Source organism: Rhea pennata, chromosome 1 (assembly GCF_028389875.1).
Source record: "Rhea pennata isolate bPtePen1 chromosome 1, bPtePen1.pri, whole genome shotgun sequence".
Classification (NCBI taxonomy): Eukaryota; Metazoa; Chordata; class Aves; order Rheiformes; family Rheidae; genus Rhea; species Rhea pennata.
Window position 1 is genome coordinate 153,673,645 of NC_084663.1, and position 12,042 is coordinate 153,685,686.

Here is a 12,042-nt window from a genome sequence, read left to right on the forward strand (position 1 = left end):
GTTTCAACAAAATGGCATGAAAATTCATCACAACTCATCTTCCTTCGCACTGCCTCTTATGAAGAATACAATTGCTTTGAATCTACTTCTACATACAAATTATTTAATTGCTCTATAATGCTTATATTGGCTCCATCAGGCTTTGGTATCAAGTTGACTTTACAGACCCAGAAGCTTGTCTTTTTTGCAGATAACATATGTCCAAAGCAGCACAAAGGGAAGAAATCCTTCTCTGTTTCCAAAGAATTAAATTTTCTCCCCTGCGTTTTGTTATTTTGTAGACATAGTTGTTTCTTCTATTTTCCAAGAGCTTTGAAACACAGGATAATCCTTTATAAGTATCTCCAAATATTCAGAAATTTAGATGCTTACTTTTCTATCACCTCCTACTTCCCATTTATAGATCAGATCCCAGACCTCTGTATGAAAAGGCCATAAAGGCACCAACAGAAAAAAGGAATTTTAGCCTAAGAGCATAAATAAATAAATAACTATAGAGAGAGAGAGAGAGAGAACGAGAGAGAGAGAGAGAGAGAGAGAACGAGAGAGAGAGAGAGAGAGGAGAGAACGAGAGAGAGAGAGAGAGAGAGAGAACGAGAGAGAGAGAGAGAGAGAGAGAACGAGAGAGAGAGAGAGAGAGAGAGAACGAGAGAGAGAGAGAGAGAGAGAGAACGAGAGAGAGAGAGAGAGAGAGAGAACGAGAGAGAGAGAGAGAGAGAACGAGAGAGAGAGAGAGAGAGGAGAGAACGAGAGAGAGAGAGAGAGAGAGAGAACGAGAGAGAGAGAGAGAGAGAGAGAACGAGAGAGAGAGAGAGAGAGAGAACGAGAGAGAGAGAGAGAGAGAGAACGAGAGAGAGAGAGAGAGAGAGAACGAGAGAGAGAGAGAGAGAGAGAGAACGAGAGAAGAGAGAGAGAGAGAGAGAGAACGAGAGAGAGAGAGAGAGAGAGAACGAGAGAGAGAGAGAGAGAGAGAGAACGAGAGAGAGAGAGAGAGAGAGAACGAGAGAGAGAGAGAGAGAGAGAACGAGAGAGAGAGAGAGAGAGAGAGAACGAGAGAGAGAGAGAGAGAGAGAGAACGAGAGAGAGAGAGAGAGAGAGAACGAGAGAGAGAGAGAGAGAGAGAGAACGAGAGAGAGAGAGAGAGAGAGAGAACGAGAGAGAGAGAGAGAGAGAGAGAACGAGAGAGAGAGAGAGAGAGAGAGAACGAGAGAGAGAGAGAGAGAGAGACGAGAGAGAGAGAGAGAGAGAGAACGAGAGAGAGAGAGAGAGAGAGAACGAGAGAGAGAGAGAGAGAGAGAACGAGAGAGAGAGAGAGAGAGAGAACGAGAGAGAGAGAGAGAGAACGAGAGAGAGACGCACAGAATGGTATTCGAGTAGGCCATTAGAAAGAAAACACACACAAATTTCCATTAGGAGTTTTAAACATATTTCATCTTGTGTAATTTTCTTTCTTCATTGCCTTTGACAAAGAGCATCTTCTTCTCTCTAAATTGCAATTGCAATGCCAGCTTCATTTTTTTTAAGGGGGGAGGGAGTGTGTGGGAGCAGAACTCTTATTAACAAAAAGTGATAGTTCACAGTATTTGACAGCTATTTTGGGGGGGTTAGACTATTATGAACAAGAGTCACAATTAGGCCACACAATGTTACTGTTAAAATAAGATTGCAAGTTCTTGGAAGAAGTTAATGCTATATGGAAAATAAGTCAATTACGCTCTTGTTTCAGGAGGCTGAAGACCACCTCTATTCTGGCTCTTCAGAGCAAGACAAAAAATATGGAGGGGGGGGGGAGAGGGAGGAGAAAGTGGAAAGAATGAATATCCTCTGCTAGTATGTCCTGTCTAACGTTCCAGAGAAGGTCATGGTTCCTGTCCTGCACCGCGAGCAAAGATAAACAGCACCAAATCCTGTAACAGCTGCTGCACCATGTGCTCATCAGGAGTACATATAGGGAAATTCCTGAAAACAGACTTCTTTTAATCAGTTTCGGGCCTCAACATTCCTCTCTCAATACAATACAGGGCATGCAACTTCTGTGCATATTCAAGGTCAGTCCTGAAGCTGAGCAACCTCTGTCATGTTAACTCAGCATCCTACTTTTTACAAACAGGAAATACTACTTTTGTAAACATAAAAAGCTCATGCTACTTGCTTATTCTCACAGAAGTAAAACCATATACCTGGCTATACCATATATCAATATAAAGTTAACTAAATGGGTACAAATTTACTGGATTTTACAGGGCTAAGTTACAATTAACAAACTGCATAAAAGGCTACTAGTAATCATACAGTAACGACAGTTTCACTGATAAATTTTATCTTCATGTTCTTTAAACAATGATGATGATTGCTACAGTTTGTTTTATGTGTTCAGAGACCAGCATTTGTACTTTAAATGAGAAAATCTCCTAGAGTAGTTGGTAACACTGCTAAAAGTGACAAGCTGGTCCTGACTGCACTGAAAAGCTTTGAAATACAGATTTTTTGTTTGTTTTTTGAAACAGCCATAACATACCAAAAGCTTGTCAGAAAAGATGTCTGAGCTTTATTGTACAAACGTATTTTACATGCTTTTCTCTTATTAGATTTAAAAGACAACAAAGTAAATGTACCTGTGTTCTGTGAGAACATTCACTGCTGATGGATGGTTGGCACAATATGCAAGGTATAAGCTTTTCATTTGTGGCATCAAATTTAGAAAACATCCTCCAACTCTCTGCTGAGCTTCAGGCAACCTAAAAATGGAATAATAAGGAAGATGAAATTACAGTAATACCAACAAGACACAAAAATAAATAAAAGACTGGAAGAACGAAGTATGCTCTTTATGAGCAGCTTTTACCCATTTCATTGAATCTTCCCCCTCAAGTAAATGGACAGATTTCTCTGGTCACTGACAGACAGACAACAGCCTGCTCTTCATCTTTACAGTTCTAAGTTTTTAACTACCTGGTTATGCCACCATAGTGTAGACAGTCATTTTGGCTGCCTTTTTTCAGAAAAATTACACTGGCAGTTAGGCTAGAATGCACCATTTTTGCTAAGCTCTGAAGGAAATTTTCACTGTGGAGTTTAAAACTGATTCTATTCATAAAAGTTTGTTTGGTATAAAATGGTACTTAAATAAAAGTAGTCTCAGTGACCTGCGCAAAAATAGAAGATTCAGCAAGTGAAAGAACATTTAGAAGAAAAGGTTACTTTCACACAATCTTGCTGAATCTAATCAGTCTTGATTAGAGTCAGAAGCATATATATGCCTTTCTTGTAATGTGGGGAGGGGAAGAGAGCAAAAGAGAGAATATGAGTATACACACTATATTTTTCCATAGCTTTTAGTAAAACTGACTTTGAGAAGTCATCTCAAACTGAGGAAAGAAAACACCTGAAGCCCAAATATCTGAACCTAGCTCTGTGACACCAGCTTTGAAGTGGTAAATCAGTAGAAAGTGAAAGTTCAAATTCTGATTTTGCATGTGAATAAGCAACTAAAAGCCAACAATACTCACAATTCTTCTAACCTTATTCCTAATATCCATTTAATCTGCATACTTCATAGGCAGAAGCGGGAGAGGAAACGTCTTTTTAAAAATATAAAGTGATCTTCAAGTTAAATACAACTGTTAGAAGTTAGGAAGAAATACATAGTTTGACTAGTCATGTTTTCTTTACTGCTACCACATCACCATTCTCAGAACTATCCATGAAAATATCCACATTAGATTACTTCTCCTTTGTGAAAAATGATAAATTGGACCAGCAAGTCTGCAATATTGTAAGGGGGCTTAAAGGGATGAAACCCTATATTTTCTAAAAAAAAAAAAAAAAAAAAAAAATAAAAAAAATAGTCCCAATTAGAATTCTGACTAAGCTTCGTCAATCATAGGTTATATGGCCAGCAGGTGATTTTCCCCACACTATAAGTTAACCTGAAGATAGGAAAGTTTTCAGTACTCATAAACCACAAGCTTGTCCCCAACAGTTTGTCTAAACCCACTACTTAATTTCCCCTCCTCGGATAGAATGCAAAATGTATTCATTTTCCCTCTTTGCATAAAGATTGCACCTCATAACATATACACTCTGAGCCTTTGCTTCAGATTGTTTGCGAGACGAGACAATACTGGATTTTTTTTTCTTATCCATCTAACTATTTTTCAATCCAGTATTTCAAATTGCTCTAAAGCTAGATATCCTTTTAATAAGCACGTAAGGGAAGAATGCAAAGGGTTTCATGTTAGCAATAGTTCAAGCAATTCTTTTAAGAAGAATACTATTTTCATTAAAAAATAAATATCCTTTCCAGGATACATGTTCCTCTAGTCAGGGAATATAGAGTGTTCGTGTCTGACTCCCTGGGTTTGATCATGGCAGATAAAATTTAAAAGTTCGTCCCAAGAAACATTCCCCCAAAATTCAAAATAATGTGTGTTTCCTGTTAAACTGTTCAGTCTCCTGCTCCATTTCCCAGGACATGGGAAGACCTATCAAATATGAACAGTCAAAATAACTGTACGGGCATGCAAATTATGAGAGGCACAAGGAGCATGCTTCCTGATTTGAAAGCAACATTCATTATAGACATCTAAAATATGACAACTACCTATCTAATTAGCAGTGCTAGATATACTCTTGTTGCATTTTCAAATGTCCTTGCTTTAAAGGCTGGGGCCCGTATTTTACTGATCTATATCTTTATTTATTTTAAAAAAAGAAGTTTAAAATCTTAAATCAATAGAGTGGCCTCTTCTGCAAGCATTTAGGGAAAAAAATGGACATTTCTCAACGTACAGCGGAAATGCTATTCTTACAGCTTTTCTAGCAATATTTCCTGTCTGGCAGCTAGTCCCTTTCAATACATCTAAGCATGAGCTAATACTACGCTCTTCAAGTAACAGATGCAGCAAAAATCTCAAACCCCGAAGATATATGAAGGGCATATGACTCAATATTAAAATGTAAGAGGTTCCCATAAACTGTTGCTGAAAATAGTTAAATTGTCTTTTCATCTTGCAGTGCTGGGGGAGCGGGGGGGTGAATGGCTGTTCACATCAGCTGTCTCTCTCCTCATACTGCTGTTCCTTTAGCAGAATGAAAGACTGGTATTATTCTCTTTTGTACATGCATGATAACTGTATGCTGCATATTCTTTGCTGAACTGAAATAATTAATAGACTTCAGGAGGGGGTAGCAACTCATCCCCTTTGACTTTTCTAATCCATGTATTACTATTCTACTTTTTATAAGAACAATTAATAAATTATCTACATCTCCTTAGCTGTCTAAAAACAGCTTTATACAATCTGCTGCTAGATATTAAACTGTTAGCAATTAATGTGTTCAAATTTGATAGAGAGTATAGCTATTTTATAATTTATTCTAGTTGATATTCCAAAAATATTCTCATTTTTACATTATAATTAAAAGGAATCATAAGAATTAAAGTTCTTGATATAGTCACTGGATATATACAAATTATTTTAGAAAAGTCATTTTGAAATTCATTCATTTTAGAAAAGTCATTTAGAAAAGTCAAATTGTTTCAGGAAGTCATTTACCTCTGCTTGCAAATTTAGTTACAAGTGACAACGTATCAATTACGCATAGTACATTTTAAAGTTTTTCCAGAGTTTTAAAGCACTTCAGTTTTCACTATATAACCTAAGACCAATAAATATTTTCCCCCTTATCCTCAAGATAATGTATGTATATTTTTGAGAAGGGTGAAGTGTAATTTCAGTTATAAAAAGAGCAAAGCAGCATTTTAATTTTATTCACAGTACTAAGGAATCATAACAGAGGCATATATATCACATGCTAAAGACATTTTAAGATTGTATCTATATTACTAGCAAATTATTTTAGCACATTTGATTAGAGCATGGTGCTAATAATGCCAAGGTCGCAGGTTTGATCACTGCGCAAGCCACTCGTTTGAGGGTTGGATTAGATGATCTCCAGAGGTCCCTTCCAACCTTACTGATTCTGTTCATTTTTGCAATTATATCCAATAACCGTCAGTTCTATTCAGATTTCAAATGGGTCCCCACTGTATGGTAATTCCAGAAAAAGAAAAAAAAAGAATGAAATAACTTGTTCAATCACACTTACCGTAAGACTCCGATCAGTTCTATCGATCATAACTAGACTAAAGCTAGACTGACAACATAGAGAAATAATTAGTTGTTCTATAATATCACTATATCCTGCATAGCCTGTAGAAATTTGCCTTGCCTTTACTGTGAAGTCAGCAGACAGTACACGACTCTGGTAAAGGCTGGGGAAACTGATGAACCCAGACAAATTAAAATACAGACCAAAGTCAATTAAAAAAAAAAATCATATGGTATCTCCATGTTTTCTTTGTGCAAGGAAAAGATCAAAGGTTCCTAAATTTCACTTGGCAATGAGGTTACCAGATGAAGTAGGTAAAGCAGCAACATATGTACCTACATACACTTGCAGAGCATGTCAGAGAAAGGAAATGTTTCTCTCTCTGGGTAGCAGCCTCTGCTCTTCTCTCTCTCCCAGAAGAAGGTAAACAGTAGAATTCCCACCACTGCTTCAGTCTCTCTGAAGGAGCTTCAGCATCAACACTAATACATTCATTATGCTGGAGAGAGCTCAGTACAGAGACTGCCCTGACCTTAAATTTGGCAGCAGAGAAGATCCTGGACAAGTGAAAGTCTCGAGTAGTAATTACGGGACAATTACAGCTAATGGTTTTGAGGGATGTAGCTTGCAAAGAAACGAAAAGTTAGATACCATCTCTCGAGGCTTCATAATTCACAGGGTTACTTCATAGCTTTCAGAGCTACTGCTTTCACAAAAGCAGGCTGTATTCAACTTATTTACAAACCATCCACAAACTTTTCAAGGTTTTCTTCACAATCATCCCTTTCACCATTTATCAACCCTTCCTTACTTGTCAGATACCAGTTCATCCGCATGTTTATTTCAGGCAATCCACACTATGTTCAAATTCACTTAACACTGATAGCCTTACTTCTTTTGAAAGTCACACTAACTAAAGGCAAGGGAATGTATTGGACTTAATGGTTATCAGACTTAATTTGCATCTGACACTACAAAAAGAAGAAAAAGTCCAAAACATTGATTAGTTTTGGTTTACATCTGAACAACCTCTCCCCCCCCCCTTTTTTTTTTTTAATTCCCAGTCCATTTCAGAACCATCATGGAACATTTTTAAACTTCTTATGCACTCAAACACGGAAAGGGAAAGAGAAAAACACAAGCAAAGTTGCTGTGATTGCAAAAGTGGGGACACCAGGAGAACGCACAACAAAACCTAGCTATTTCTATTATGGAGTAGGAAGATGGATCTATGCTACTATCTAAAAGTCACTGAGCATCTTATCTTCAATTTGTTATAAAAGACAATAAACCTAAGCAGTCCAGGCAGTCTGGTGTTATGGGCCAACCTGCCCCCTTACTGAGAAGTACAGCCACAGACTGACCATCTCCATTCAACAACTCTCATTCTCTTTAGAAGTAGGAGATTCCAGTTGTTTCCAAACTCTCGTGGAAAAAAAAAAAAATCCAAAAAGCAGAACTTCCACAGCACAGATCACTTAGATCAGCTTAGAGATCCTTTAACAAACACTAACTTTGTCCATGTAATGCTCCTGTGCTGTATGAGCAACAGCAGAACTGAGATATGGCACTAGATCACAGATCCAGGAAGAAATCCAGAGCACTGGAGCACTTCATCTTCAAGAGACTGGAGTACTTTCACTCTGTTTTAAAAATCAGAAATCATGCTCTATTTTGGAACTGAAGAATCTCACAAATGTATCTCTGCCTTGTCAAGTTACAGTTCTTCTCCACTCATCAAAACAGAAAGTGCATTTGAAGCTGGTCAGTAAAGAAAGCGCTTTTGAAGTAGATCGATCGAGAGATTCTCACTTATCTCTAGTTCAGCTTGTTTCATACACTACCTTGGTTATACCTTTTCTTCGGTTACCTATCAAAGACAAAAGTAACCCCAAAGGAATCTGTCTGATGGTTGCTAGCATCCAGGGAGAAAATGTCCCCAGGTCTATGACAGATGGAGCACTCCACAGGAGCACCACAGTTATCCTGCAGTACAGGCTGACGTGGACAAGTTCAAATAAGACAAGCCTTTAGCAATGCGCCAAATGAGTTTTAATTCAAACCACATCCTACTCCTCCTCCCCACCTCCACTAACCCAAACCAAAATCAAAACCACACAAAGTAAATCTTCCTGAAGTCCCCTAAGTGCACCCCAAGAAAATCTCACCATAGCATAAATATGTTCTGAAATAAACTGATTTTTACAATCATGGGAATTAAATAAGCCAACGTGCTGCAGGTAAAGAGAGAAAAAGCACCAGGAAGTTTTTGTCACTTAAGCACACACAAAGATCTATTAAAATGCAACTCAAATGACAAAGTCACCTGAGTAGGATGTGGAAATTGAACAATATTCAACTTACTGACATGCACAAAAAGGGGAGTATATCAAACTGCGTAGGCTGGCAACACTGCAACTGGCAGAACATCTGCATTTGGTCATTCTGACATGTGAAATTAGAAAAAAACAATATACTGGATGCTGCAATATGAAGTTCCTGAATGACAGAACTGCAAGCTATCCGCCAAAAATAAACTAAAATGATAAATCTATTTTCAGCCTGGAAGCTACCCTGAGTTTATGGAACAGGTTCACTAGCCAAAACAACACGGCAAACTGACCGAAACCAAGGCAGCAGGGTTTCTTTTACACGATGGGAATTTTGATGGATTAGCTTCAGAACAGCAGGATGTTGGACACTCAAGTCAATATGACTAATAATATGATAAAAATTAAATGGAAAATCCAACTTGGCATAACCAATCTATTTACAAAAAGAAAGTAATGCAAAACATTTGCAGTCCCTGGGGCATCACTTCCTCTGCCCACCTACTAGCATCCATTATGTTCCCAATGTATTACACAGCAACATTTTACTTACTAGGAAAAAGAAGTAAAGGACATTATGAGAAGGTGCTCTCCTACATGGAAAGAATCATGGAAAGAATTCTAAATAAGCCTTCTGAGTTTAAAGCTACATTAAGGTATCATACATTAATCTACACATCAAGTTAAAATATCTTGCATTAACATATGAACAGATTGAACAGATTTCCTTATTTAAAGGTCTATGGTCTTCTGCTCTTGTTTTTAAGTAGACCTTAATCAAAACAGTTTTAAAAGATGAAGTCTAGTTAAGCAAGGTACTCCATTTCTCTAACTTCTTTCTGATTCACATAAATAATAGAATGGTAACAAGGGAATGAGACAATAGAAAGTGAACTGACAAGAAAAGAAAGGAAACATATAAGTAAGTGGAGTAACCCATTTTCAGATGTTTATACACTTAACTAATCGAGTCCTAAGTTTAACTTGCCAGAAATAAGAACACATTTCCACAGAAACAGCATAGAAGAAATGCCATTTCAGGAACACTTCCATTCCACCGCTAAAGAGCGATCTAAACTACCTAGTCCTCCTTTCTACACTACTTACTGAAGAGCAGATGGAGACAGAACAGAGGGAGAGAACCTGGGTGGTCACAGTGGGAGGGAAGAGGGACCCAAGGTCAGTAATATACCCACATATATGCCACTGTCCAGAGCAGAGACAACTTATACTTGGTCACCACAAAGATTCCTCTTAACATGAAGCAGCTTGTGAGATAGGAGGGTTGAGTCAAAATGAAACACATGGAGCTGATCTAGATGATCACTACTGCCAGAATGGTATTTTCAACTCCAAGACACTCATCCCTCCACCAAGTGCTCCCAGTAGTTCTCCTGCACAGACTGAAACTTGTCTGAGCCCTCGGTAGCAACTGAAACAACTAACTTAGCAGAAAACTAGTAATTTTAGATTAGTAAGCTGAATTAGCTCACCATGCATTCAGTTAAGATCAGAACACACACACAGAAAAGAACACAACTGGGGTCAGATATAGGAAGTCTACTTTAAATGGAGTTTCAGCAGTAGAAAATTGATACGATAATTCAGCTGTGGTACATTCATCTTCACCTTCTTACCTGCACCTCAGAATACAGAGTGTAAGTGGAAAAATATCCAGCTATCATTTCAAACAAAGCTATGTAAGGAAGACAGGTAACTTTTTTTCCTTCAACATTTTCCCCCCTTCTCTTTCTGTGCTTTATGTTGTTTACATGGTACACTACAGGCACAGGGACTGGTTTTTATTTAGACTGTTCTTTTGATCTATCTTACATGCCTCTCCCAGCACATGTTAAAGACCAGTGAGACAGAAAAATACCTAAGCACAAGCTTTCTCAGAGTCCTCTTTTCTTCTCTATACACACTGTGCTGTCACCACGCAAGTTTCCTTCAGTCTTTTTCTTACACTTTTAATAGAAGTAGATGTAAAACTCACGCCTCCAAAAAGAAAATGCAGCTTCCTTTACAACTTCCCCCGGTATGTAACTGCATTATAGCATTTTGTAAACTGCTTCCAAACTATGTCAAATTCCTCCTTCTGCCATTACATCCTACAGTCAGTATCTATCTGAGCAAGTAATGAGTGCATTATCCAAACACCTGCTGCTTTACTGCTGTAACAACCATTTTTAAAACGAGCACAGTATTTTTTGTGTCAAATATTAACATACACCGCAAGAAAAATAACAGCAAAATACCTGTTCAGTAGAATTCTATGGTGTTATAGTACTTACTTGGTGCATTCTTCTAAAGACTGTACAAGCATTTGCTGGAAAGAACTTATTTCTTCCAGGTTTCCCATTAAGTATGAAGTATTTGCTGAGTTTAACCTGGAATCAAGATAAATAAAAGGTTTACAGGTTTACAGTTATTGACTAGTCGTGCTCTGATAAAACGCACCTTAAAAGAAAATGCTTACTTGTTCTTATATCAAGGACTAGGACCAGCCTGTCGTGATCAATGAACAAACAGAATAAAAGCAAGCCCTACCTCAAGAATCTTCCAGTCCATAGATGAAAACGCAATTAGACTGAAACTGAAGTTTTGACCATACAACCTCTCCCCAATAGATAAAAGATCTTAAGTCTGTTATTTTAAAAAACAAAACAAACTCACATACTTTTCACTGGCTTGTAATGGTCGCAGGTAGTTTGAAAGCATTGTCTGTAGCTCCTTAGCATATTCATTTTCTGTTTCTAAAATATTTTGTAGCACCTAAAATAGATGACAATTGCTAAGAGATTTCACAATGTTAAAATCAACAGTAATTGTAAAACACAGTAACATTTTCTTAGTACTTTGAAAATATTAAACACAAACACCAGCAACAAACTACTAAGTACTAAATCAGTAAAACTTGGGAGGAAACACAACAGCATTTTCTTTAGCTGTGTACTAGAAAAATAAAAGTGCTAAGCTAACAGGAGTTTCGCTTTACCTAACAGAAACATTTTCTGCAAAATTTGGGAGCTCTACAGAGTGCTTCCAGAGCTAAGAGTAATTATTCCTCTATACACTTCAAAACAATTGAAGATCATTAGGGAACAGTAAACCACATTAGAAGTTTTAAGAGAAATGAAAAACTGGTGTTATTTTCTCAGTCTCAATTACAACATGCAATGTCTAATCTTGTTAGCAAAGTGTTTATTTACTCAGACACTTCATTCTGTCTCGAAGGTTTGAATATCAGATTTTATAAATATTAAATAATCATTAAATAATAAGCAATGTGATTAGCTTTACTGCATTCTTTTTAAATGGGGATGTCTAAGCTTTGACCAAAAAGTGCAACAGTTTATACTATGTTAAAAAAAATTACAAACAGACTGGCATAAAATCATTAATTTTAAAAATACAGCACACTCTTGTTTTTTTGTTTGTATATAAATTAAGCAACTTGAAATATCCTGAAATATGTACAACAGGCATTTTACTGGGCCATCTCCAAGGAGCCTGCTTCAGGATATCCTAAAATGAATTCAGATCAAATTCTACTATGCTTTTAGAGGGCCTTACTTGCTCTCCAAAAAGCTGATGA

General features: G+C 37.3%; 1 protein-coding gene across 5 annotated transcripts in view; it reads right to left on the reverse strand.

The window, feature by feature from the left end:
* ARHGEF7 (Rho guanine nucleotide exchange factor 7) overlaps positions 1 to 12,042 on the reverse strand; it is a 131,575-nt gene that overhangs the window by 43,859 nt on the left and 75,674 nt on the right. For all 5 annotated transcript variants that reach the window (XM_062601687.1, XM_062601689.1, XM_062601691.1 and 2 more), the window contains 3 exons: positions 11,125 to 11,219; positions 10,739 to 10,834; positions 2,616 to 2,738 (listed from right to left, as the gene is read on the reverse strand). In XM_062601687.1, coding sequence (XP_062457671.1) covers positions 2,616 to 2,738; positions 10,739 to 10,834; positions 11,125 to 11,219 — 314 coding nt within the window. The remainder of the gene's footprint in view (positions 1 to 2,615; positions 2,739 to 10,738; positions 10,835 to 11,124; positions 11,220 to 12,042) is intronic.